The sequence below is a fragment of the Gopherus flavomarginatus genome, chromosome 2 (assembly GCF_025201925.1).
Source record: "Gopherus flavomarginatus isolate rGopFla2 chromosome 2, rGopFla2.mat.asm, whole genome shotgun sequence".
NCBI lineage: Eukaryota > Metazoa > Chordata > Testudines > Testudinidae > Gopherus > Gopherus flavomarginatus.
In genome coordinates, this window is record NC_066618.1 from 299,882,852 (window position 1) to 299,910,511 (window position 27,660).

Genomic DNA, 27,660 nt, shown 5'->3' on the forward strand with positions numbered 1-27,660 from the left:
TTCCTTCATTAACTGTTTATTGCTGCTCTGAGGGGTCCAGGCCGGGCCCCCGTGAAGCCCCATTTCCAGCCAGCCATCACCCAGCCTCATGCACCCGCCCCGGCCACTTCTCTGCCCAGGACCCACACGTGGGCGGGGAGGCAGAGCAAAGCCCCACAGGCTCAATCAGTGACACTTAGATCCAAATGGACTGGGCACGTCCCTCCATGGGCTGCAGCTTCCATGCCACCCGCGGGCGCTGGGCAGGACCGTGTGCCCAGCCTAGGTCTGACCCGCTGTAGCCCCAGGGAAGGGGGTGGCGCAGGGAGCCCTGCTGGCCTGGCCTAGGGGGCAGACAGAGCCGCTGGGCTGCCCCCTTGCAGGGCACAGGGCCAGCAGAGGAGGAGGGGGAACAAGGCACTTCAGGACAGTGGGTGAGGAGGAGCTGGTGGGCTCCTGGAGTTTGGCATTGATGGGTGGGGGCAGGGGCTGTGCTGGCCCAGGCAGGGCTGGTGATACAGCCTGAGCGGGGGAGCCAGAGTCCCGGCCTGGCCAGGGTCTGGCAGACAGAGCGTGGTGCCCCCTGCCCTGGCCTGGGAAACGGGTGTGAGAAGGAGCATGGGGGAGCCCAGCACAGATGGCACAATGGGTGCTGCTGGAACCCACCCGCAGGGCCCACCTCATCCAGCGGTGCCCAGCAGGCTGCATGGGGCTAGTGGAATTCAGCCAGCTGGGCCGCAGGGGGGACAGGGGCTGCGAGCTCGCTGGCACACAGCTGCCTGGTGCTGGTGCAGCCTGTGCCCAAGCTGCCCCACCCACAAAGGCTGGGGGGGTGATGGAGTGTCAGCAGCAGGACACAGCCCCAGAGCACCTGGCACCCCTCAGGAGCACTTGGCGAGAGGGGCAGCTGGGCTGGCAAAGGTGGGTTCCCCATCGGAGGGCATGGACACCTGCCAGTCCCACTGCCAGAGCGAGAAGCGGCCCCAGCCCCCGGTGGGCACTGGATGGGCAGGAAGGGCAGAGCTGGCAGCTGCCCCGGGCAGCACATTAGGAATATTCCTGGGTGAACTTGGCATAGAACTGGCTGAGTTTCTTCAGCACGATCCGGAGCTTCTCCACGTGCGGCAGGATGGTCATTCTGCGGACAGAGAGATCCCTCAGCCCCGTGCACCTGGCTGAGCCCAACCTGCCAGCCCCCGCCCCCTCCTGGGAGCCAGGGGCCCCTTAACACCCCCCCCCATCACCCAGCACAGCTGAGCACAAGAGACCTCCCGAGGGGGCAGGAGGGCTGGGGGGGTGAGAGCTGGGCAGAGGGGATGGGTGTCAGGATTCAGGGGCAGTGGGCAGACTGCCGGGTCTCTCCCAGCTCCGCATTGCCAGCCCTTCCCAGGGGATCCGGGTGTGGAGCGTGGCCAGGGGGACTCTTACCTGAAGTGATAGGTGCCCTCTCGCTGCCCAAAGCCACTACCTGGCACCACACAGATGCCCGTCTCCTCCAGCAGCTGGAGGCAGAAGAACATGTCTGGGGCAAAGCCCCGTGCCTGGGGAGGAGCGAGGGCTGGGTTAGGGGAGATGGGAGGGGAGGAGAGATGCCCGGTATGTGCCTGGCTCTCCCCGGCCCTGCTCCCCTGCCTACGTCCCCAGCCCCACTCCCCTGCCCACATCCCCGAGGCTGCTCCGTGCCCGGCTCTCCCCAGCCCTGCTCCCCTGCCTACGTCCCCAGCCCCACTCCCCTGCCCACATCCCCGAGGCTGCTCCGTGCCCGGCTCTCCCCAGCCCTGCTCCCCTGCCTACGTCCCCAGCCCCACTCCCCTGCCCACATCCCCGAGGCTGCTCAGTGCCTGACTCTCCTCAGCCCTGCTCCCCTGCCCATGTCCTGGCCCTGTTCCCATGCTACGTCCCCGGCCCTGCTCCCCACCCCCAGCCCCCAGGCTGCTCCTTGCCCGGCTCTCCCCAGCCCCACTCCTCTGCCCACATCCCCGGCCCCGCTCCCCCACCCACATCCCAAGCCCCGCTCCCCCACCCCCAGACCCCAGGCTGCTCCGTGCCCGGCTCTCCCCAGCCCTGCTCATAGACTCATAGACTCATAGACTCATTGGTCAGAAGGGACCAATCTGATCATCTAGTCTGACCTTCTGCACAAGGCAGGCCACAGAACCCCACCCATCCAATTTTATAACAACCCCTATCCCAGGACCGAGTTATTGAAATCCTCAAAAATGGTTTGAAGACCTCAAGCTGCAGAGACACCACCAGCAAGCGACCCGTGCCCCACGCTGCAGGGGAAGGCGAAAAACCTCCAGGGCACCTGCCAATCCGCCCTGGAGGAAAATTCCTTCCCGACCCCAAATATGGCGATCAGCTAAACCCTGAGCATGTGGGCAAGAGTCACCAGCTAGCACCCAAGAAGGAATTCTCCTCAGCAACTCAGTACCCATCGCATGCAACATCTCCCCGCAGACCATTGAGCAGACCTGTCTGGTGGTAATTCAAGATCAATTGCCCAAATTAACGATCCTATCATAACATCCCCTCCATATACTTATCAAGCTTTGTCTTAAAGCCAGGAAAGTCTTTTGCCCCTACTACTTCCCTCGGAAGGCTATTCCAGAACTTCACTCCCCTAATGGTCAGAAACCTTCGTCTAATTTCAAGTCTAAACTTCCTAATATCCAGTTTATACCCATTTGTCCTCGTGGCTACATTAGTACTAAACTTAAATAATTCCTCTCCCTCCCTAACGTTAACCCCCTTGATATATTTATATAGGGCGAGCATATCCCCCCTCAGCCTTCTTTTGGCCAGGCTAAACAAGCCAAGCTCTTTGAGTCTCCTTTCATAAGGCAGTTTTTTCCATTCCTCGGATCATCCTCGTAGCCCGTCTCTGAACCTGTTCCAGTTTGAATTCATCCTTCTTGAACATGGGACACCAGAACTGCACACAGTATTCCAGATGGGGTCTCACCAACGCCGTATACAACGGTACTAACACATCCTTATCCTTGCAGGAAATACCCCGCCTGATGCATCCCAAAATCGCATTTGCTTTTTTAACAGCCGTATCACATTGGCGACTCATAGTCATCCTGCTATCAACCAGTACCCCAAGGTCCTTCTCCTCCTCCGTCGCTTCCAACTGATGCGCCCCCAACGTATATCCAAAATTCTTATTATTAATTCCTAAATGCATGACCTTGCACTTTTCACTATTGTATTTCATCCTATTTCTATTACTCCAGTTTACAAGGTGGTTCAGATCTTCCTGAATAGTATCCCTGTCCTTCTCCGTGTTAGCAATACCCCCCAGCTTCGTGTCATCCGCGAAGTTTATTAGCACATTCCCGCTCTTTGTGCCAAGGTCAGTAATAAAAAGGTTAAATAAGATCGGTCCCAAAACCGATCCTTGAGGGACTCCACTGGTGACCTCCTTCCAGTCCGACAGTTCACCTTTCAATACGACCCTCTGGAGTCTCCCCTTTAACCAGTTCCTTATCCACCTTACAACTTTCATATTCACTCCCAGCTTTTCCAATTTAACTAACAGCTCCGCGTGCGGAACAGTGTCGAACGCCTTACTGAAATCTAGGTAAATTATATCTACCGCATTTCCTTTATCTAAGTAATCCGTCACCTTCTCAAAGAAGGAGATCAGATTGGTTTGGCACGATCTACCTTTAGTAAATCCGTGTTGCAATTCGTCACAATTCCCATTGACCTCTATGTCCTTAACTACTTTCTCCCTTAAAATTTTTTCGAAGACCTTACATACTACAGACGTCAAGCTAACAGGCCTATAATTACCCGGATCACTCTTATTCCCTTTCTTAAAAATAGGAACTACATTAGCAATCCTCCAGTCATACGGCACAACCCCCGAGTTTATCGATTGCTTAAAAATTCTCGCTAACGGGCTCGCAATTTCACGCGCCAGTTCCTTTAATATCCTCGGGTGGAGATTGTCCGGGCCCTCCGACTTCGTCCCATCGAGCTGTTCAAGTACGGCCTCTACCTCAGTTGCAGTAATATCCACTTCCATATCCACATTCCCGTTTATCATCCCTCCATCATCGCAAGGTTCCTCACTAGTCTTATTAAAAACCGAGGCAAAGTACTTGTTTAGATGTTGGGCCATGCCTAGGTTATCCTTAACCTCCATTCCATCCTCAGTGTATAGCGGCCCCACTTCTTCTTTCTTTGTTTTCTTCTTATTTATGTGGCTGTAGAACCTTTTACTATTGGTTTTGATTCCCTTTGCAAGTTCCAGTTCAATGCGGCTTTTAGCCTTCCTCACTTTATCCCTACATGCTCCCCTACCCACATCCCCAGCTCTGCTCCCCCACCCATATCCCTGGCCCCACTCCCCTGCCCACATCCCTGGCCCCGCTCCCCTACCCCTAGCCCCCAGGCTGCTCCGTGCCCAGCTCTCCCCAGCCCTGCTCCCCTACCCACATCCCCAGCTCTGCTCCCCCACCCATATCCCTGGCCCCACTCCCCTGCCCACATCCCTGGCCCTGCTCGCCCGCCCCCAGTCCCCAGGCTGCTCCGTGCCCGGCTCTCCCCAGACCAGCTCCCCCACCCACCTCCCCAAGGCTGCTCCGTGCCCGGCTCTCACCTGGGCCTCCTGCACAGCCCTGGCTGGGATCTGGATCCTGGGGAAGGAATACATGGCGCCCTGCACGGGGTTACAGTGGATCCCGGGCACCTGGCTGAAGATCTCCTGGGTCAGCTGCGCTTTGTGGGCCAGGTCGCTCAGCACCACCTGCTTCTCCTGGGAGCCGAGAGACGCACAGCGCTGAGTGGCAGGAGCTGCCATGGGGGAGAAGGGGGGGCTGCAGGCAAGGGGAAATGGGGACAGGCACTTGGGTATAGCAGGGCCTGGGGGTCGGGGGAGAGGCCCATGGGGTGGTGGAGGAGGTGGGTCTGGGGCCTTCCCTGGGGAGGGGAAAAGGGCTGGTGCAGGGGGCAGCTGGTGGATCTGGGGTGAGATGCCCATGGGGCTGGTAGGGGGTGCCCCTCAGGGAGGAGCTGGCGCTGGTGGCCGGGATCGGGGCCATGGCTGCGATCCCCCCACACTTACTCGGATGAAGCTCTGGTACGAGGGCTCGCCAGGCTTCGGCGGGTTCATGACGACGTCCAGCAGCACCTGGCCGGGCACAGGTGGGCACAGCCGCACCGACACCAGCTTGGAGAGCTGCTGCTGCACCGCCGGATCCAGGTTCACCACCTCCATGTACCCCCCACGCAGCCCACACCTGGGGGGCGAGAGGGTGAGACTGGGGCCTGGATCCCCCTCCCTCTGGGACCCCTGGTGGTGGGGCCTGGCTCCCCTCCGGGACCCCTGGGGGGTGAGGCCTGGCTCCCCCTCTCTCTGGGACCCTTGGGGGGCAGGGCCTGGCTCCCCCTCCCTCTGGGACCCCTGGGGGGCGGGACCTGTCTCCCCCTCCCTCTGAGAGGGTGTCTGGCTCCCCCTTCCTTTGGGAGCCCTGGGGGTGGGGCCTAGCTCCCCTCCCTCTGGGACCCCTGGGGGGCGTGGCCTGGCTCCCCCTCCCTCTGGGACCCCTGGGGGGGGGGCCTGGATTCCTCTCCTTTTGGGACCCCTGGGGGTGCTGCCTGGATCCCCCTCCCTCTAGGACCCCAGGGGAGTGGGGCCTGGCCTCCCTCCCTCCCTCTGGGACCCCTGGGGTTTGAGGCCTGGGGGGATCACTGGTTTGCTCGCCCCATAGGCACTCCATGAGTCCCTACATCACCCCTCGATGCCCAGGGGCCTGTGTCCCTCCTGCCCCGTGGGGGCGCCCCTGTGGGGCGAAGTCTCAGGGACCCCGAGGCGAAGGGGCACGTCTCGGCGCCACCCAGAATGTCATGCTCCCACGAGGCATAAGCCATGGGGGCATTGAGCAGCTCGGCTGGGCTCAGATTGGGGTCAGAACTGCCCCGAGGGGTGGCCAGGGTCCCAGGCAGGGCCTAAGCAGCTGGCTGCCAGCTCCCTGCTCCAGCTGGCCTCCTGGGCTAGTCATTCTGGGGCCACAGCGCTGCCATGGGGATGGACTTATATCCCCCCCGGCCTCCTCCCTGCTCCCGGGGCCAGGCTGGGGAGTAGGGCCCCACTCGTCATGGCCAGTGGGGTTCCTCAGCCCATGGAGGGCACAGCCACCAGGGGGCAGCACAGGGGTTTTCCACGCCAGCTGCGCTCTGCCCCATGCCCCTTGGCACGGGGGGCAGACCGGGGGTGGGCGGGGGGCACTCACTCTCCCATGAAGCCCTTGGAGATGGAGTGGAAGGATACCAGCTCCACCACGCGCGAGTACGTGGGGCCCATCTCGAAAAGGACCTTCTTGAAGGAGTGGAACTCGGAGCCCTCGGCGTAAACGTTGTCCTGATAGACCTGCAGGGCAGAGGGGGGTCAGGCCACCCGCCGGGCCCACCGCTGGGCCCACGGCAGGTCTAGGGGTGCCAACCCTCCAGGAGTCTCCTGGAGTCTCCAAGAATCGAAGATGAACCTTTAATTAAGATGTTGTTGTGTGCTGATGAAACTTCTAGGAATACAGCCAAGCATACCAGCCATGCCAGGGCCAACGCCCACCCACTCATGGGACCCTACAGCCCCGCCCACTCCTCCGGGCGGGGGCAGCCCCCGAGCTCTTCCAGCTCCTCTGGTGGGGGGCACCAGGCTGGCTCCCCAGAAGAGACACTCGGGCCCCCCCAGGACAGGGAGCCCAGCCGTGGGACAGCAGGGGCTGGGAGCCAGCTCTCGCCCTCACCTCGTCGGCCATCAGGAAGAGCTGCTCCTCCCACGCAAACTTGATGATGTCCTCGATGCATTTCCGGCTCTGGACCTGGCCTGTGGCACAAGACAAGCCCATCAGGGGGATGTAGAGGGGCCTGTGCCAGCCAGCAGCTTCTGCCCTCCCACCCTGCACTCACCCACCCTGGCACCAGGGAACAGCTCTGCACAGGGACTCAGACCAGCCCAGACCTCCTGACCCCCACTCCATCCTCCCTCCAGCACTGGGGGCATAGGCCAGGAGGTGGGCACAGCACTGCCTGGATGGCACCATTCCCTTCCTCACCCCTCACAAGTCAGGGTGCCAGTGCCCCAGGCAACGGATCACCTTGCACCTTTCCTCTGCCCACCCACAAAGCTCAAAGCCCTTCACCAGCATTAATTTTCAGCACTGACCCCTGGCAGGTCACTCAGGGTCACCCCCTGGGTTCCCGGGTGGGGTGGTGGCAGATAGCAGTCTGGGTTCCCGGGGGGTGGCAGGAGGCAGCAGGCTGGGTTCCCGGAGGTGGGGGCAACAGGCAGCAGGCTGGGTTCCCGAGGGGTTGTGTGGCAGGCTGGGTTCCCGGGGGCGGGCAGCAGCTGGGTTCCTGGGGCGGGTGGCAGGCTGGGTTCCCTGGGGGACTGCAGGCTGGGTTCCCAGAGGGGAAGCAGACTGGATTCCCGGGGTTGGGGGCAGCAGGGAGGACGAGACGGGCCCAAGGTCACACAGAGTCTGGCAGTGCTGGGATAGAACCCAGGAGTTCTGGCTCCCCATGCCCAGCTGTAACCCCTTGCACACCCTGCCTCTGCCTGACCCTGGCTGGGGGGCTCTGCTGCTACCCGGACCTGGCCACCCTGCTCTGACCTCTCAGTACCTAGCCCCATGGCTGGTGAGGGGGAAGCTGGAGCTTGTTAAAAGAGCCAGTTAATGAGTTTAAGGCTGATGACAGGAGCTCGCTGAGCACCTCCGGAGAGCCCCCAGGTCCCATTCCTGCCCCACTGGGTCAGCCAGTCCCTGCCCTGAGGCTGGATAGGAGCCAGCGTCCCCTGGAGGACAAAGGCCCCTGTCCCATTTCCCGCCCCCGCGGTACCGGTGGGGTTCCCAGGGTTGATGATGCAGAGCACGCGGGGCTGGCAGTGCCTGCGGGCCTGGCACAGCGCCCGCCGCAGCTCCCTGACGTCCAGCGCCCAGCAGTGCTCCTCGTCCAGGTAGTAGTTGACCTGCACGGCGTTCAGCTCGGCGATGCCAGCCGAGTAGAGTGGGTACTGGGGGATGGGGATCATCACGCCCGTCCGCGACCGGCCCTCCCCTGACACCAGCAGCTTCAGCATGGTCTGGGGAGAGAGGGAGGGATGGGCAGGGGCAGCACAGGGTGGGCAGGGACCAGGGGTCACCTGGGCTGCAGCAGCGTGGGGGGCAGAGGGGCATGAGAGTGGGTCAGGGCTCCCCCCAGGGAGCAGCAGGGCCCTGAGGGCTGCGACCAAAGGGCCATTGATGCTCTGGGCACTGCCCACTGGACCACTTCATACGCCCCTGGAGCACCCCCCACCCCACTGACAGGGGTGCAGGGCAGGGTCAGGTTCCTGCCCCGCATTGCCCCTCACAGAGGTTACCTGGAGGCAGCCTCCCCATCCCTCCTTGCCCCCGCTCTATCATCCTTCCCCCCCACTATCCCAGCCTGTGAGTTCCCAGCAGGCCCGTGGCTGCCAGTCTGCCAGGGCAGTGCCAAGCATGGTACAAAGGGCCCTTTGTGAGGCTGACCAAGCTCCCGGGCAACACTGGCATGAGAGCTGGCTCCCAGCCCACTGGGCACTGCCCTGAGCATAGAGCCAAGAGTGGCGGGGGGAGGAGGGAATGGGGCTCGGAGGGGAGGGGTCCTGGGAGCTTCGGAAGCATCAGCAACCAGGCAGCAGAGCGAGAGGCCAATTCTTCCCTGGGCACAGGGGCACCGAGAGCTCAGGAACAGGAGAGAGTAAAGATCCCAATGGGAGCAGAGTCCCTACGCCCCACCCCCCCGAGCTCTGCCGGTGCCCCTCACTCCTGACCCGCAGCTCCTGCTCTCCCAGCCCTGGGCTCCCCCCACCACAACTCTGCCGGTGCCCCTCACTCCTGACCTCCAGGCCCCTACTCTCCCAGCCCTGGGCTCTTTCTCCCCTAAAGCTCTGCTGGTGTCCCTCACTCCCAGCCTCCCCCCCGCAAACCCAGCTCTATTGATGCCCCTCGGTCCCAGCCTGCAGCCCCCCGAGTGTGCCCATTGCTGGCGGGGAGACGGGACACCCTACCATGACAGCATCACTGGCACCCGTAGACAGGTAGATGTTGTCTGGGTTGGCGGGGATGCCCCCGTCCCGCCTCTCGATGTACCGGGCCACATCCTGGCGGATGATCTTGATGCCGGGGCTGGCAGTGTAGGCACCTGGTGAGGGAGAGACCCGAGCTGGGGCTGGGGTAGCAGAGGTTGGGGGTTGCTGGTGAGCAGAGGAGGCTCCAGGGGGTGCTGCCCTTGGGGCCTGGCTGCGGGGGCTGCATCAGGGGAGTTAGTGCTCCCGGTTGGAGACATGCTGTCAGCCATGCACGGAACAAGGACACCTTCTCCAGTACACCCCATCTGCCCCGGACGGGCCCCTTTGGGGGACAGAGGATTGGGGGTATAAACCAGAGCCCCTCCAAACTCATCTCCCCCAGAAGAAGTAGATTACACAGTGATTTTAACACATTCCAGGGTCCTGCTCTTCTGTATGTGGCACCCTTGAGACAACAGCAAAGCTACCAGGCCGTGCCAGCCTCTGGGCACTGTGAGCCCCAAGCAGCCAGGCCTGGGCCCTCAGCCAAGCAGGTGCCCCATGTGGCTCTGGACACACACCTGCAGGTGTCGTATGGGAGATGTGGGACTCTGCTGTGACTGGTGGGGGCCTGGCAGCGCCCTGGGCCTGTGGGGGTGGGCAGCATACTGGGAGGGGGGATCTGCACTCTGGGCTGGGGGGAGGGTGGGCAATACATTGGGCTGTGGGTGGGTGGGCAGCACTAGGGGGGCAGTGGGCTGCAGACTGGGTTCCCAGGGGCAGGGAGTGGCAGGCTGGATACATGGGGAGGATGCAGGCTGGGTTCCTGGGGTGCAGCAGGCTGGGTTCCCGGGGGGGAGGGGGAAGTGACAGTCTGGGTTCCCAGGGGGAGGTGGCAGACTGGGTTCCTGGGGGGCCGGCAGGCTGGGTTCCCAGGGGGAGGGTACTTACCGACGCTCTGCCCTCCGCACACTGCCAGCAGTCTGCGTGCTCGCTGCTTGGCATCGTCAGGGAAGAGGGGTTCGCTCAGCATCTCGGGGTACAGGCACAGGGCGCTGACCTGCGGGGCACAAAGCCTTGAGACGGCTCCACGCTCCACCCCACAGTCACGCAGCTGCCGCCCGGTTCCTGCTCCGGTGTCCTCATCCCCAGGAGCCCTCCCTGCCTAGCCTGGCTGACAGGGGACGCGGGGACCAGCAGGGCCCCCCCAGTCCATGTGATGGGGCTGCAGGGAGGAGCCTCGAGTTCAGGGCCGTCTCAGCGTCTAGCCTGTGCCCAGAGTTACCAAGATCCTGCAGCAGTGAGTTCCACAGGCTCCTGGTGGGTGGCAGGGCCCTGGCGTACCTGGCGCAGGAAAGTGATGGGGCGCTGGCCCATGGCGTGGGCATCGCCGATGTTGGCTTTAATCACCTCTGTGAAAGGCTTCTTCACACCCTGCAAGAGGAGAGACGGAGGAGGGAGAACGGAGCCAACCCTGGGAAAGCTGCCTCTGCCAGGGCGCTACCTCCTCCAGCTACAATACCCAGCCTGCATCCAGAGGGGAGAGCGCCCCTACTGATCCACCCCCGCCCTGCAGCACAGCTCCCTCTAGCACCACCCTGGGGCCTGTATCCAGAGGGGAGAGCGCCCCCTACTGATCCACCCCCGCCCTGCAGCACAGCGCTCTCTGGCGCCACCCTGGGGCCTGCATCCAGAGGGGAGAGCGCCCCTACTGATCCTACCCCACCCTGCAGCACAGCGCCCCCTACCGCCACCCTGGGGCCTACACTGACTGAGAGCACCCTCTGCAGGTCCCCCCGCCCTGCAGCACAGCTCTCCCTAGTGCCACCCTGAGGCCTGTATCCAGAGGGGAGAGCACCCCCTACTGATCCACCCCCGCCCTGCAGCACAGCTCCCCCTAGTGCCACCCTGGGGCCTGTATCCAGAGGGGAGAGCGCCCCCTACTGATCCACCCCCGCCCTGCAGCACAGCTCCCCCTAGTGCCACCCTGAGGCCTGTATCCAGAGGGGAGAGCGCCCCCTACTGATCCACCCCCGCCCTGCAGCACAGCGCCCTCTAGCACCACCCTGGGGCCTGTATCCAGAGGGGAGAGCACCCCCTGCAGATCCCCCCGCCCTGCAGCACAGCGCCCTCTAGCGCCACCCTGGGGCCTGCACTGACTGAAAGCGCCCCCTGCAGGTCCCCCTCGCCCTGCAGCACAGCTCCCCCTAGCGCCACCCTGAGGCCTGCATCCAGAGGGGAGAGCACCCCCTGCAGATCCACCCCTGCCCTGCAGCACAGCGCCCTCTAGCGCCACCCTGAGGCCTGCATCCAGAGGGGGGAGCACCCCCTGCAGATCCACCCCTGCCCTGCAGCACAGCGCCCTCTAGCGCCACCCTGGGGCCTACACTGACTGAGAGCACCCCCTGCAGGTCCCCCCGCCCTGCAGCACAGCTCCCCCTAGCGCCACCCTGGGGCCTGCATCCAGAGGGGAGAGCACCCCCTGCAGATCCACCCCTGCCCTGCAGCACAAGTGCCCCCTGCAGGTCCCCCCGCCCTGCAGCACAGCGCCCCCTAGCGCCACCCTGGGGCTTGCACTGACTGAGAGCGCCCCCTGCAGGTCCCCCCCGCCCTGCAGCACAGCGCCCTCTAGCGCCACCCTGGGGCCTGCACTGACTGAGAGCGCCCCATGCCGCCCTCTGCCCTGTGCTGCCCCTCCCAGGGCCCAGGAGCTCCCAGGGTCAGGGCGAGAGGGAGAGCGGGCCCCACCATGTCCCAGGTGCTGGCATGGGACAGGCTGTCTCCTCCACCCCCATCTGGGGCCCCCAGGGGGCTGAGCCCAGAGCCTGGGCAGGGACGTGTGTACAGAGCAATGGCATGGACCTGGGAACGTGGGCTCTGTGGTGGAGACGTGACACGTGCTGAGCCAGCTGGACACAGTCCAGGGCAGGCGGGAGGCTGTGCAGGGGACCGGGCCATCCCTTGTGGTGGTTGGTTGGAGGCTGGCAGCGAGACAGGCTCCTTGGGCTGCGAGCTGCAGGAGAGGCAGCCAAAGCAGCCGGCAAGGTGGCACCATGCCATGCAGCGCAGGCCACAGGCCTGGGAAAGCACAACCTGCTGGTGCCAGAGGAACCCTCCCAGCCAGGGGCATACCCAGCCTGCTGCCACTGCTAACTGCAGAGGGCACAACCTCTGCCCCGGGCACTGCACAGCATGCAGCAGCCACTGGGCAGGGGAGTGCCACAGCCTGTTGGGAGGGTGTGAGGAAGTGGGGCTGTTCTTATTGTTTATCTGAATACTGTGGGGGGGCCTCAGTTCCTGGCTGACCCTCTGTCGCCTGGCAATTAATGGCCGGGCCCTCCCCTCTCCAAGGCAATGCTAAAGGTGGGGGAGAACAAAGAGGTCAGTAGACCTCCCAGCCCGGGAAAGAGACAAAGGCCAGAGAGGAGGGGCTGGAGGGGGTTGTTAGTCTGGAGCTGGCTGGGGATGAGGAGTGAAGTGCAGACGTGGGGGTCTGGCTCACTGCCCCCCAGAATGGACCCGGCCGAGGGGTCCGGTTCTCTGTACCTACAAGCTCTGTTTTAGACCCTGTTCCTGTCATTGAATAAACCTCTGTTTTACTGGCTGCCTGAGAGTCACGTCTGACTGCAAAGTGGGGGTGCAGGACCCTGTGGCTTCCCCAGGACCCCGCTGGGGTGCGCTCGCTGTGGGAAGTGCACGGAGGGGCAGAGGATGCTGAATGCTCCAAGGAGAGACCCAGGAGGTGAAGCCGTGTGAGCTTCTTGCCCTGAACAAGTCTGCTCCAAGGGAGAGGAGGCTCCCCAGAGTCCTGCCTGGCTTTGTGGGGAGCAGCTCCAGAGCATCGCCCGGGGACTCCATGACAGAGGGGATGGGAGGCCTGGCTGGTGAGACCACACACACACCCCAGTACCCTCTCCTGCATGGACTCAGCACTGCCTAGCTCTGTGTCATTGGCCCCATACTGCTCACAGCTCAAGGAGATTCTCCTCTAGCTCAAGTGGCTGGGCCTGGGTTTTTGGAGCAAGAGGATTCAAATCCCAGCCCGGGTGTTGACAAGTTATTGCAGGCGCCCATGCATGGGGTTTTCTGGAGCCCGAAGTGCCCACAGATTGACTCTGCAGCTACAGGTCTCAGCCAGGGCTGGGGTTACACACAGACCTGGAGCATCTCTTTGGCTCTTCAGCCCCCAGTGCCACTGCACCCCCTAAGCCCTGCCTGGGCTGTTGGCCACTCCCGGCCCTGGACAGAGGATTGTGTTAGGTCAGGCTAGTGCTGCTGCCAGGTCTGATGTCCTGTGCCAGGGTGAAGGAGGCTGTCAAAGCCCCGGTCCTGGTGTCTCCTGTGCACCTGCCTGCACCTGCCAGACCAGACAGTGCCAGGATCGGCCCAGAGCTTGCTGCTGTCAATAGCTGACATGCTGGCAGGGCAGGAGAGACGTCCCCAGCCGCCCTTCACTGGGAGTGAGCGGCCCTCCCTGGCGAGGGGGCATGGAGCCTGCCTGGGCTGTGACTCTTACATAATGCCCCCGAGCCACGCCGTCGCACGCACATCGCCACCACTAGCACGTGCACCAGAAAGTGAGACGCAGCCCAGCCTAGCGGGCCTGGATGGCACCTCGCTGAGCCCCCTGCCCACACAGAGCTACCCCCCGGACCAGCAGCCCTGGATCACCTCCCTCTGGGAGCCTCCTGCCTCCCCCCGGGTCCTGGCCCAGGACAGAGGAAGGAGAGGGGAAGAGTGAGATGGGAATCGGAGCCAGGTTATGTAACTGAGCCACCTATATCAAGACAGGGAGACACCTGCACCCAGGTGTGCAGAGTACACGCCCAGGTGCAAACGTAACCCTGGTGACTGGCCCCACCCCTGCCTCACCTTCCAGCTGGTGGGGTGGCCTGACTGGGCAGAAACAGACACGGTGCCGGATGAGGCCACGGCCAGTGTGGCAAGCCCGGGGGTCTGGCGGGATCTGTCAGTGTAGCAGGCAATGGGGTCCCGCTCCATCCCCTCAGGAGAGAAGGCCCCAGCCCCAGAGCTGGCCAGTGTCTCCCCTGCCCATCAGCTCCTCAGTGCCTGGACTAGCACCCAGCCACAGAAATGGCAGGGGGCGAGCCCCAGGGCAGGAGGGGGAATTCCTCCTCCCCCTGCAGGCTTGGTAGCCTGCTGCCATGGCCCATCAGCAGCCTCGCTCGCCGAGCCAGTGAGCCCCCCAGCGCGGTGCCAGGGGACGCTCTGCTGCCAGGAACCAGACTGGGGCCTTAGCAGGGGTTGGGAGCGCTCTCCCCTGAGCCCATACAGACTCTAATGCCCCACTGCAGTGCTATGGGCCCTGTGCCACCGGAGGTGCCACCTTTGAACCCTGTGCTGCTTCCCAGTCCCACTGCACAGGGTGGTGGGTGCAGGGCCCTGACTCCCCCACGCTCCGTGACACTGGGCTAGCAAAACTGAACTCAGGGAGTCACAGGCCACTCCTGACCTCCCTCTGCACGTCCACGTGGAGTCTGTCCTCCCTCCCTGGCCCGCTGCCCGGCCTCACGGCACGCTGCCCCCTTCCACCCCAGACGTGGCTGCATTTCAGGAGTGCCAGCGGGATCCTGGGAAATGCACCTCCAGGGGCTGCACAGGGCTCTGGGATGAGGGCACGAAGTGCAGCTACTTGTTCCACACCCACCCAGCACCGGGCTGGTCCCAGGCAACTTCCAGGTGTTTGCTCAAGACTTTGTGCTCCCAGCACACAGTGAAGAATTCAGAGCCGGGCACCCTCCTGCCCTCAGCCTGTTCCGCAAGGTGCCAGGGACGCAGGGACTGGAAGGCAGCTGTCAGAGGAGCTGGGCAGTTCTCTCAGAGGAACGCAGGGCCCAGGCCCAAGAGACACTTCCCATGGGCTTCAAGAGGAGCTGGGGGGGCTCGCTCAGGATCGGACCCAGGGAGGGGGCTCAGGCACTGGGGGCACAGAGGACATGGTGCCCAGGCACCAGCAGGCCAGGGGCAGGGTGCCCAGGCACTGAGGACCCAGGGGGCAGGGGGCTCAGGCACTGGGGGGCCCAGGGGGCATGGTGCCCAGGCACTGGGGGGGCACAGGGAGGCCAGTGGGCACTGCTGAGAGAACCTGCCCATGATGATGCCCGCCTAGCCCGCTGAGGGGGGTCTAACTCTTATTAACGACACTGTGTGTGTTCCAGCAGCGCCCCAGGCCCCCTGCGTGGTGCCAGGCGCTGTACAGAGAGCACCGCAGGTCCCTGCCCCGAGGGGCTGGCGATCCAGCCCCCAGGGACAGCCGGGCAACGAGGGGGTGAGGCCCCAAGAGAGCGATCCAGGGGGCGGCTCTGCCCCTTACCTGCCTTAGCTCCTCCTCCAGCTCCACCGCGCGGGCCAGGACGGGGCCACGCACCGCGTACTCCACCCGCTTGACCCAGGGGTTCATGGAGTCCAGGCTCAGCACCTTGTCCCGCAGCCCGTTCTCCGCCATCCTGGCCAGCCCAGCCCGGGCTCTGCAAGGCAGGGGGGGGCAGCTGAGAGCGGGGGGCGGCAGCGGGGCGCGGGGGGCCGGGGGCTGCCCGCCTGAGCGCAGCCCGCAGCGCCTTCGTGGCGCGGGAGCAGCGGGGGGCTGGCGGGGGAGCGGGCCTGGAGCTGGGGCGCAGGGGGAGCCGCGGATCCGGGCTGGTGGCGGCAGGTGCCCGGGGAGAGAGGGAAGGAAACTGCCCCGGGGAAGGGATCTGGGATCCGGCTCTTCCCTCCCCCCGCAGCCTCCAGGGACTTGGTCCTTGTCTTGCTCCCTCCTCCCCTGGCCCCCTCCCCACCCCAGCCCACCCCGGAGCCAGGCGTGCCCCCCGCGGGAGGCGAGCACCTACCAGCCGCTAGGGAGGGCGCCCCGGGTCCCAGGCGCGGAGAAGGAGCGAACCGCTCAGCAGCTCTTTAATAGGGGGCAGAAGGGGCAGAAAGGGGGCGGGGGGAGGAGACAGGCTGGTGCTGAAAGAGACTCGGCCTGGGAGGGGGAAGAAAAGAGTGAACACGCCGCGGGGGGCCCTGGGAGCCTGCCAGGACTGGAGCCGGGTTGGCACAAAGGCAGAAAGCCCCCCAGCCTGCCCCCCCCCCGCACACAGTGTTTTTCACCAGGCTCCCGGAGGGAAATTGGGCTTTTTGTCTCCCCCTCCCCCCACTCCTGCGCTCTTAGGCGGGGGCTCGGCAGGGTTAGGCTGGAAGGCTAATGATGGGCCTGGGGGGTCCTGAACAGAGCCCGAGGCCCCTGTATCTTGCCGGCGGCTGTCATGGTTGTTACGATGCCACCACTCAGAATGGGGACCAGGCTCCCCACCACCAGGCTCCTGCAACTGGAGCTAAAGGAGACTCGCCACTAGCCACAGGTGGTATGGGGCCTAGGACACACAGTTGATCAGTTCTGATTCCATCCAGTAGGGGGCAGTGGAGCACACTGTAGACATGCACCAGAGGCCTTTCTACAGGCCTGCGGGCTGTGACCCTGGGATGCACCTGGTAACAGCTGTGGGGCTGCCCAGAGGGGCTGAGGAAAAGGGCTCCTCTCCCCAGAGCCTGCTCAGGAGGTATCAGACAGTCTGGGCCCTGCTGGGGCGAGGGCAGGGGCGCTGAGCGAAGGTGCTGCCCCACCCACCCAGCAGAGCCCCGGTAGTCGTGTCCACCAGGTCAGAACTGAAAGGCGCAAACTCCCTCTGCACACGAGACAGCGAAACCAGGGAACAGGTCTTCTGAACGCACCAGCCAACAGAGCGCCCGAAGGGCCACTCGCTGCAAGGAGTCGGGGCACTCTCCCCTCTGAGCCAGCGCTGACCCCAGCATGCCCTGCTGTGGGGGGTGGGCTGGGAGGCTCAGTAGGGGGCGCTCTTGTCTCTGAGTCACTGCTGATCGCAGTTCCCTGGTGTGGCAGTAGGGGGAGCTGTGCTGGAGGGGCAGAGGAGGCAGTGTGTCACCCCTTTGGGCCGTTCCTGGATGGGTCAACAGCCCCCCGGCTCCCCACAGCCGGTGCTGGGAAAAGGGTGAGGCCAGGTCCCCTGTTCTCCTCACCTCAACATTGAGAACCATGGGGCAAAGTGACCCCCAAATGGGACCTGCCTCCTTGGCCAACCCAGGCTTAATACCCAGCAGTGAGGAGAGAAAACCAGGACCTTTCTGCCACTAGGCCTGGATCACTTGAAGTAAAGGAGACTCTCCCTTAGCTGCAGCAGTATAGAGCTTATGAGACACACTTGAACAGTTCAGCTGATCTGCTTAGGTTCTTATGTGGGCCACCTCATTGCAGCCAGGAGCAGGGGTGACACATACTCACCAGCCATAGGTCCCAGCCTCCAGGAACCACCTGCAAAGGGTGGATGGTTCATGGCCCCTCCCTGCCCCCACACCATGAAGAGGGGAAGAGCCTTGCCCACAGTCACACACTGAGTTAGTGGTCCGGCTGGGAACAGAAGCCAGCACGTTCTGCTGCCCTAACGACATCCCCCTACAGCCATCTACGGGAACCTGCTGCAAGACACCACTCACCTGCCTGAGCCTGAGGCCAGCTGGGCCTTCTTCTAAGGACTGTACGTTAACGATGTCAGCAACTGTGGAACCCTGAGCTTGGGTCCCGGCAGGTTAAACAATTCACATAGACTGATCTGGGGAGGCAGCCGGACACCTGGGTTCGGTCCCTGACTTGCTGTGTGAGCTTGGTTGAGTCACATAAAATCGCTTTGTGCCTCAGTTTCTCCTTTGGTAAAATGGGGATAGTATCCATTACCACCCAGGACCTGCTACCATCCTGTACAGGGCAGTTCAGATTATCCTGTCCCGAAAGCATTGGCTCCTGCCACTTGGTGTACAGGAGAATCTCCATTGTCTGTTGGCAGTATAGTGCATATGGCACACAGTTGAACAGTTTGTTACAGTGCTCACTCAGCTTGGTAAAGCGCTTTGAGACCCACCACAGAAGGTGAGCAAGCGATTGTTACTGAGTGTTTAAGATGGGTGATGGTTTCCAGCTCACCCACGCAACCCATTAACGATGCAGGAGCTTTCCAATCAATAGGTGGAGTTTTTAAAGCATTTCAGGAATTAATCAATAGCCGTGGGAGGGGAAAATTTTAGAACAGGGACCCACTGATAACTCCTGAATCGCCCGGGCATTGACCCTCTCTGAGCCTGGGTAACCAGCTGGGATCTTCCAAAACCAGGCAGAGGCCCCGCTCCCAGCCTGCGCTGGCTGACCGAGGCCAGCGGGTGCTCAGCCATGCTCAAGTCCCCCATGCCCCCTTGAGGTGACCACAGGGCCAGCTGGAGAACGTCAACTGCACCCAGCTCTGGGCACCGAGCCACCCCGTGTCCTGCGATCTGCACAGGGGAGGCCGCTCCTCCCCAGAACAGGGCGATGGGAGCAGGGATGCTGACCGTGTGGCAGAATGGTCTTCACTGCCCTTCAAACACGGCCCCTCCTCCCTATGGAGTGAAAGGGGCGCCGCAGGTAGGGCCCAGGCCCTTGGGAGAGGGCTGGCCCGAGGGACGGGGTGCTCTCCCCTGGCCGGCAGAGCAGCATGGAGCCGGACCAGCCAGGGCCGCAGGGAGCGGCGTGAGGGGCTGTGCAAAGCAGGGAAGCGAGTAATTGGTTTCACATTTGCCCTGGCCCAGGGGTAGGAGCAGGTATGACCCAAGGACGTGGTGCAGATGGGAGAATTTCAGAAGGGGGCAGAGGTTGGGGCGGAGGAGCCGGAGTTTTCAGTTGAGCCTGCTCAGCTGGAAATGATCCGAACCGGCTCTTCAGCATCTGGGGTTAGCGTGAGAAGGACCCCTCCACTCCACCGCCGCAGGGATCCGCTGAGTGGAGGCAGGGGCGCCAGCTCAGCCAGCAGCAAATGGGGCTGGGGATTTTTCAGCCCTCAAGAGCTCTGGGGTTCACTTTGGAGCAATGGCTCTGGCTGATTCTTGCCCAATCCAAATGGGCTGGGCCCAATGAAAGCTTGCCTGGGCCAGCCAGCCAGCCAGCCCGGGGAGGGACTGCGAGGCCCGAGTGCCCTGATCCAAGGCCAGACCCCCAGGCGCCGTGAGCTGGAAGCTGCTGTCAGGGAGCAGCTGAGCCATTCTCTCCCCAGTTTTGAGACTCCTTGGGGTGACTGTCACCCCAGTGTGCTCTGCTTTGCAGGCTGTGTATGGGGCTCCCTTCCCCCACCACTGAAATGCAGCCGTTTCTGGGGTGGAGCATGGCAGCCGTTCAGCAGAAATACAGCACAGCAGATTGGGACAGACTGCCCCTGCACAGCATGAGGGGGCACTGTGCTGAGGGGAACACGGCAGGTGACTCAGTAGGGGGCACTCTCCCCTCTGCCACTGCCAAGCTCTGGGGCAGAAGGGGCAGAAAGGGGGAGGGGGAGGAGACAGCCTGATGCTGAAAGAGACACATGTCTGGGTCCCTCCAGCACAAGCAGCACGACTCCCCTCCAGGAATCTCAATGCGCTTGACACCTTGCAGTCCCCTTGGGAGAGTAGGATGGGCCCCATTTGCCAATGGGGAAACTGAGGCACAGATTGGGGCCATGGTTTGCCCAAAGTCACCCAGTGAGCCAAACGCAGAGCCAGGGATAGTCCCTGGGCATCCTGGCTGCCAGTCCTCCGCTCTGGTCATTCTTACAGGGCTCCCGCGTGGCCAAGCTATTACTGCAGCTTGTACGTGGCTGGGTCCCTGAACACCTAGCTCTATGTGCAGGAGAATGCCTCCTCCACTGCAGCGCCCACTGTCTGGAGCAGCCACCCTGTATGGCTCTCACCCACTGCCGCCTCTGCTCCTCCAGCCCTGGGCTCAGCTCTGTGCCCTTCCTGACCTCTGGCGCCTTCCCCTCTGTGCAGCTCTCTGCTCCGTTTCCATCTCCCTTCTCCCGCCGGTCCCCCAGCTCGAGTTCTCCTCCCGGGGCAGCAATTTAACTCAGCACAGGGGCATCAGGAGGGGTGTCTCTAGGTCTTGCCAGGAGGTTGGTGAGGGAAAGTAGAAGGAAGCTTGGGTGAAAGTGACCATGAAACCATAAAAGCAGCAAAGAATCCTGTGGCACCTTATAGACTAACAGACGTTTTGGAGCATGAGCTTTCGTGGGTGAATACCCACTTCTTCAGATGCATGTGGTGGAAATATCCAGGGGCAGGTATATATATGCTAGCAAGCAAGCTAGAGATAACGAGGTCAGTTCAATCAGGGAGGATGAGGCCCTGTTCCAGTAGTTGAGGTGTGAAAACCAAGAGAGGAGAAACTGGTTCTGTAGTTGGCAAGCCATTCACAGTCTTTGTTCAATCCTGAGCTGATGGTGTCAAATTTGCAGATGAATTTGACACCATCAGCTCAGGATTGAACAAAGGCTGTGAATGGCTTGCCAACTACAGAACCAGTTTCTCCTCTCTTGGTTTTCACACCTCAACTACTGGAACAGGGCCTCATCCTCCCTGATTGAACTGACCTCGTTATCTCTAGCTTGCTTGCTAGCATATATATACCTGCCCCTGGATATTTCCACCACATGCATCTGAAGAAGTGGGTATTCACCCACGAAAGCTCATGCTCCAAAACGTCTGTTAGTCTATAAGGTGCCACAGGATTCTTTGCTGCTTTTACAGATCCAGACTAACACGGCTACCCCTCTGATACATGAAACCATAGAGTTTGCAATTCTATGGAAGGGTAGAAGGGAGTACAGCAAAATAGAGACAATGGATTTCAGGAAGGCGGATTTTGGTAAGCTCAGAGAGCTGATAGGTAAGGTCCCATGTGAATCAAGACTGAGGGGAAAAACAACTGAGGAGAGTTGGCAATTTTTCAAAGGGACGCTATTAAGGGCCCAAAAGCAAGCTATTCCGATGGGTAGGAAAGATAGAAAATGTGGCAAAAGACCACGTTGGCTTAACCATGAGATCCTGCATGACCTACAAAATAAAAAGGAGTCATATAAAAAATGGAAACTAGGTCAGATTACAAAGGACGAATATAGGCAAACAACACAGGAATGCAGGGGCAAGATTAGAAAGGCAAAGGCACAAAATGAGCTCAAACTAGCTATGGGAATAAAGGGAAACAAGAAGACTTTTTATCAATACATTAGAAGCAAGAGGAAGACCAAGGACAGGGTAGGCCCACTGCTCAGTGAGGAGGGAGAAACAGTAACAGGAAACTTGGAAATGGCAGAGATGCTTAATGACTTCTTTGTTTCGGTCTTCACTGAGAAGTCTGAAGGAGTGTCTAACATAGTGAATGCTAATGGGAAGGGGGTAGGTTTAGAAGATAAAATAAAAAAAGAGCAAGTTAAAAATCACTTAGGGCTTGTCTACATCAGAAAGTTGCAGCGCTGGTGAGGGAGTTACAGCGCTGCAACTTAGGAGGTGTACACATCTGCAGGGCACCACCAGCGCTGCAACTCCCTGTTTGCAGCGCTGGCCGTACTCCCGTTTTGTCTCGGGTGTAGAGGATCCAGCGCTGGTGATCCAGCGCTGGTAATCAAGTATAGTCACTTACCAGCGCTTTTCTTGACCTCCGTGGAATAAGCAGGTATCCCAGCATACCTGAGGAAGCCTCTGGTAATCAAGCTGGTCTCCTTCCCCGGCTTGCTCTCGCGTTCCCCGAACCCCGAGCAAGCAGGTCTCCTTCCCTGCGGTTTGCAGGGGGGTTCGGGGAACGCGAGAGCAAACCGCGGCGAAGCTGGTCTCCTTCCCCGGTTTGCTCTCGCGTTCCCCGAACCCCGAGCAAGCAGGTCTCCTTCCCTGAGGTTTGCTGGGTGGTTCCGGGAAGGCGAGAGCAAACCGGGGAAGGAGACCAGCTTCGCCGCGGTTTGCTCTCGCGTTCGCCGAACCCCCGAGCAAGCAGGTCTCCTTCCCTGCGGTTTGCAGGGTGGTTCGCGGAACGCGAGAGCAAACCGCGGCGAAGCTGGTCTCCTTCCCCGGTTTGCTCTCGCGTTCGCCGAACCCCCGAGCAAGCAGGTCTCCTTCCCTGCGGTTTGCAGGGTGGTTCGCGGAACGCGAGAGCAAACCGCGGCGAAGCTGGTCTCCTTCCCCGGTTTGCTCTCGCGTTCGCCGAACCCCCGAGCAAGCAGGTCTCCTTCCCTGCGGTTTGCAGGGTGGTTCGCGGAACGCGAGAGCAAACCGCGGCGAAGCTGGTCTCCTTCCCCGGTTTGCTCTCGCCTTCCCCAAAACCCCTTGAAGCCGCCCAACAGCGCTGCAGTGTGGCCACATCTAACACCACTTGCAGCGCTGGTTGCTGTAAGTGTGGCCACTCTGCAGCGCTGGCCCTATACAGCTGTACTAATACAGCTGTAACAACCAGCGCTGCAAAATTGTAGATGTAGACATGGCCTTAGAAAAGTTAGATGTATGCAAGTCACCAGGGCCTGATGAAATGCATCCTAGAATACTCAAGGAGTTAATAGAGGAGGTATCTGAGCCTCTAGCTATTATCTTTGGAAAGTCATGGGAGACGGGAGAGATTCCAGAAGACTGGAAAAGGGCAAATATAGTGCCCATCTATAAAAAGGGAAATAAAAACAACCCAGGAAACTACAGACCAGTTAGTTTAACTTCTGTGCCAGGGAAGATAATGGAGCAAGTAATTAAAGAAATCATCTGCAAACACTTGGAAGGTGGTAAGGTGATAGGGAATAGCCAGCATGGATTTGTAAAGAACAAATTGTGTCAAACCAATCTGATAGCTTTCTTTGATAGGATAACGAGTCTTGTAGATAAGGGAGAAGCGGTGGATGTGGTATACCTAGACTTTAGTAAGGCATTTGATACGGTCTCGCATGATATCCTTATCGATAAACTAGGCAAATACAATTTAGATGGGGCTACTATAAGGTGGGTGCATAACTGGCTGGATAACCGTACTCAGAGAGTAGTTATTAATGGCTCCCAATCCTGCTGGAAAGGTATAACAAGTGGGGTTCCGCAGGGCTCTGTTTTGGGACCGGCTCTGTTCAATATCTTCATCAACGACTTAGATGTTGGCATAGAAAGTATGCTTATTAAGTTTGCAGGCGATACCAAACTGGGAGGGATTGTAACTGCTTGAGGACAGGGTCAAAATTCAAAATGATCTGGACAAATTGGAGAAATGGTCTGAGGTAAACCGGATGAAGTTCAATAAAGACAAATGCAAAGTGCTCCACTTAGGAAGGAACAATCAGTTTCACACATACAGAATGGGAAGAGACTGTCTAGGAAGGAGTATGGCAGAAAGAAATCTAGGGGTCATAGTGGACCACAAGCTAAATATGAGTCAACAGTGCGATACTGTTGCAAAAAAAGCAAACATGATTCTGGGATGCATTAACAGGTGTGTTGTAAACAAGACATGAGAAGTCATTCTTCCGCTCTACTCTGCACTGGTTAGGCCTCAACTGGAGTATTGTGTCCAGTTCTGGGCGCCGCATTTCAAGAAAGATGTGGAGAAATTGGAGAGGGTCCAGAGAAGAGCAACAAGAATGATTAAAGATCTTGAGAACATGACCTATGAAGGAAGGCTGAAAGAATTGGGTTTGTTTAGTTTGGAAAAGAGAAGACTGAGAGGGGACATGATAGCAGTTTTCAGGTATCTAAAAGGGTGTCATCAGGAGGAGGGAGAAAACTTGTTCACCTTAGCCTCTAAGGATAGAACAAGAGGCAATGGGCTTAAACTGCAGCAAGGGAGATTTAGGCTGGACATTAGGAAAAAGTTCCTAACTGTCAGGGTGGTTAAACGCTGGAATAGATTGCCTAGGGAGGTTGTGGAGTCTCCATCTCTGGAGATATTTAAGAGTAGGTTAGATAAATGTCTATCAGGGATGGTCTAGACAGTATTTGGTCCTGCCATGAGGGCAGGGGACTGGACTCGATGACCTCTCGAGGTCCCTTCCAGTCCTAGAGTCTATGAGTCCTAGAGTCTATAAACAGCGCCATGGGCAGAGCCAGCAGGGCTAAGACAGAGCTGAGCGCAGTACAGCCTGCCCATTAGCCCTGGCGAGAAGGTCTCTGCAGCATGGGCGGCCAGGGGCCCGGGAGCCAGGCAGGGAAGGACACGTGGGCTGGGGAGCACAGTGACACTGCAAGGATCCCAGCATGATTAATACACTGATTACAAACGCTGACCCTTGAGGGATTCCTGCAGCCACTGCTGGGGTGCAGCGCTGCTGCCATCCCAGCGAGCAGTAACATCACAGAGCACTTTAGGAGAGGAAGTGAAGAAGAATCCTGTGTCCAGCTGAAATTAAAGGGGGTGAAGTGGAATCACGGCCAGTGGGATTTGGCCAGGACACGGAGGTAACTCCTGGACGCCTGCAAACGCACCCTGGGATCCTTAATGGCCACCAAGCATTCAGGACCTCTGTTGTAGGCTTCATGCAAACAATGGCACCTTCTGCAGCACAGCACCCCCTAGTGTGGGGCTGGGCCATTGGGACCAACATTGCCTGCCCGGGGAGAGCGCCCCCTAGTGATCTCCCGGCAGCACAGCGCCCCCTAGTGCAGGACTGGGCCATTGGAGCCAACATCGCCTGCCAGGGGAGAGCGCCCCCTAGTGAGTCTCCCTGGAGCACAGCGCCCCCTAGTGCAGGACTGGGCCATTGGAGCCAACATCGCCTGCCAGGGGAGAGCGCCCCCTAGTGAGTCTCCTGGCAGCACAGCGCCCCCTGTTGCTTGCTGGGATATTAGGGTCAGCACTGACTGTGGGAGGAGCCCCACCCCGCTCCCTGCAGCACAGCGCCCCCTCACGCCGCACTGAGGCATTGGGGCCAGCCCTGATTCTCCTGCTGTCTCTTGCTGTCGGCTCAATGTGCACAGGTGTCCAACGAAGTTGCTGCTTCGAGGCCTGAGCGCCATTCCCAGCATGTGGCTCTTGGGCGCCTGGGGGGTCTCAGCCAGCTCCCGGCCCCGCGGCTCTCCCGGGGCCGGCGCGTGTCCTTGGGGACCAGCCCAGGCTCCCGTGCAGCGATGTGGTGCTCATGACCCTGGAGAAGCCCTTGAACTTCAGCCAGGTGCACAGGAGCCGCAGAGCCGGTTTAGGCCCCCCCTGCAGAAGTTGGCTCGTCCAGTGACAAGCCCGGGCTCCATGGCGTCTATACAGCAAGTCCCTCTCTAGAGCCAGGGGAGTTCCCCTGCCCAGCTGCTCAGGGGGACTCAGAGTCCGGGTGAGTTTGCACCTTTTTCACCCAGGGCCCTGCCACCTGCCAGGGCTAGGCCCACAGTCCCCACCCGCACCCCCCGCTTGAGTCCATCAGACCCTGGCTGGCCAGGCCAAGGCACCAGCCCTCAGTGAGGAAGAGGCTCAAGGTAACACCCCAGAACGGGAGGGGATTCCAGAAATAGGGCAGGGCAGGGGTGTGATTCCCCCCCTGCCCCTGGGTTCCAGCACCGGGAGGGTTAAAGGAGAAGTGGCACCCGCAGGTCCCTGCTCACACAGCCACCCGGACCTGACTGATTATCAGTCCCAGTCAGCTGAGCCCAGCCGGAGGCTGTGCCGGCCTGGGGGGCCCCGATAGGCTGCGTGGAGCCTCCTGGGCCCCTCCTGCCTTGGGCCTCCTGCCAGGACTGCAGGTCCCAGTCCCATTCTTTCAGCTGTTGAGGCTCCACGTCTGTTTCCAGACTGGCTCTGTCTGCGCCAGCCTGGAGCACCCGCAGAGCAAGCAGTCGCTCCCCCTCCACCCCCTCCAAATAAACAAACCCTCCCCCTCCACCCCCCAACTGATGCAATCACCAGTAATGACATTGTCCAGGTGACATGACGTGGAGAAAGCTCAGAAAGGACAGAGAACTAGTGCAGGGTACATGGGACACGGGGCAGGGCCCAGCACCGCGGCTGGAGACGCAGCGAGGACGGAGAACTAGCGCAGGGGAGACGGGACACGGGGCAGGGCCCAGCACCGCGGCTGGAGACGCAGTGAGGACGGAGAACTAGCGCAGGGGAGACGGGACAGCCGCGAGGTTCTGTGCCACCAGCCTGCCCCAGAGCCGTGGGACCAGGGGATGGGACCATGGAAGGGGAAACCAGGGGATACATCAGAAGCAGTGGGATGACACTGAGCGGAGGAACACGGGTGATGGGCACAGCCCTGGGCGCGCAATGTGGGGGAGGGGGAGCTCCGCCGCCTGGGACGGTCACAGCGGGACGAAGGAGAAGGGCCGCCTGGCCTGGGTGGTCCCACCCCGTGGGTGATCTCCAGTCGAACAGGGGGCTGTGACCCTCCAGCCAGCGCCCCCTGCTGCCCTGCCCTAGTAGCTTCCCCAGCACTGGTAGCCCTGGAGGGAGCATGCTGGGCTGACCTAGGGGAGCAATGGGGGGTAAAGCAAAGGTCCATGGGAGCTGCTCCCTCGATGCCAGGCTGCAGGGGGCACTGCTGGGCATCAGCCACCCAAAGGACCCACAGGCTGGTGCCCTGCCCCCTTGGAGTAGGGTCCAGGCAGCGCAATGGGCTCCCCGCTGGGGCTGGCACTCACCTCGCTGAGTGGCACTCTCCTCGTCTGCTGGGGGCTCCCTCCCAGCACACGCTCCCCGAAGCGTGTGGCAGAGCTGCGGGCGGGGCGGGCGGCTGGGAGGGCGTCGCCTGGCTTTGCGTGGAGCAGGAGCAGCTGTGTGACCTTTCCGGGAGCAGCTGCCTGGCGGGGGCAGCCCCTGCCGGGTCTGGGAATGTAAAGAGCCAGGTCTCCCCCGCTCACCCCACCGCACCCCCAGCCACGCCCACCGCCCGCCTCCGTCCCTCCCCCACGGGGGCGGGAGAGGAGCTGGGGCCAGAAGTGACCCCAGGGGCCAGTGGGCTGGGGCAGGTGTCCATCAAACCCAGATAACACTCGGGGTCCGGCCTGCACCATCCTGCGCGACGCCCTTCGGCTGGTGGAGAGGAGACGCGCACACTGCGCTCCCTCAGCGACGTGAAGTGGGGCGAGTTGGCCCAGCTGAGAGGGTGAATGCCCAGGGCTTGCCCTCTGGGTGAGACCCCCACAGGGGGCTCCGGCGGTGCCCAGGGGCTGGGGTGTGGATCCCTGCCCTAGCACTCGAGGCCAGGCAACCTCGTGCAGCTGGATTCCAGTCATTCTGTACGCAGTTTTTGGGGGGGGCCTGGGGGCCTGAGCTGAGACACCTTACAGGGGCCAACATTCAAGAGTTCCCAGCACCTGCCCTCTGAGACACAGGCCCCGCCCAATCTCTACCTCAGTTTCCCCCTGTCTAATGGAGGATAGTCCTGCCTCCCCCAGGAGGCCTGAGCAGGTTCCTAGGCTTGCTCCCATGCAGCCACAGTGCCCCCTCGCATGGGAGCCTGTCCCTGCAGCACTGGGGAGGAGCCAACCCCACTGTTGGAACCTTGTCCTGTGCCCTCGGGGCAGGCACAGCTCTGGGGCAGCAGGGAACTCATCACGGATTGCCAGCCATACCTGGAGGGAGGGGGGCGCTCAGAGTCTGTGGCCCAGCCTGCGCCCGCCCTTTCTGCCAGTCACCACGCCCATCCCAGGGGTCTGTGCTGGGACCCACCCACACAAGGACCACCTGGCGGGCGGCTGGGCGCTCTTAGAGCCTGGAGCTGCCCGGTGACCATCAGCCCTGATAGACGAACCCCCTCCTGGGCACCCCCTGGCCTGCCCCGCTGCTGCCGTCCCCTCCCTGCCCCCCTGGCAGGAGATCAGTTGCCAGCCACATGCTG

At 61.2% G+C, this 27,660-nt stretch overlaps 1 protein-coding gene across 3 annotated transcripts; it reads right to left on the reverse strand.

Annotated features, from left to right (window-relative positions):
* GPT (glutamic--pyruvic transaminase) lies at positions 1-26,642 on the reverse strand. 3 transcript variants are annotated; one of them, XM_050939400.1, is made up of 12 exons: positions 26,462-26,642; positions 15,357-15,510; positions 10,367-10,456; positions 9,974-10,082; positions 9,023-9,156; positions 7,831-8,074; positions 6,738-6,817; positions 6,225-6,361; positions 5,057-5,231; positions 4,592-4,747; positions 1,408-1,520; positions 1-1,117 (listed from the first exon to the last, which is right to left on the reverse strand). In XM_050939400.1, exons 2-12 carry the CDS (start codon positions 15,486-15,488, stop codon positions 1,027-1,029), a joined length of 1,461 nt encoding a protein of 486 aa, XP_050795357.1. In that variant the 5' UTR covers positions 15,489-15,510; positions 26,462-26,642; the 3' UTR covers positions 1-1,026. The 3 variants fall into 3 exon arrangements, with proteins under 3 accessions (XP_050795357.1, XP_050795354.1, XP_050795356.1); XM_050939397.1 differs by lacking the exon at positions 26,462-26,642 and adding an exon at positions 15,871-15,970; XM_050939399.1 differs by lacking the exon at positions 15,357-15,510 and having other exon boundaries at positions 26,462-26,548.
* Between the last annotated feature and the right edge of the window lie 1,018 nt (positions 26,643-27,660).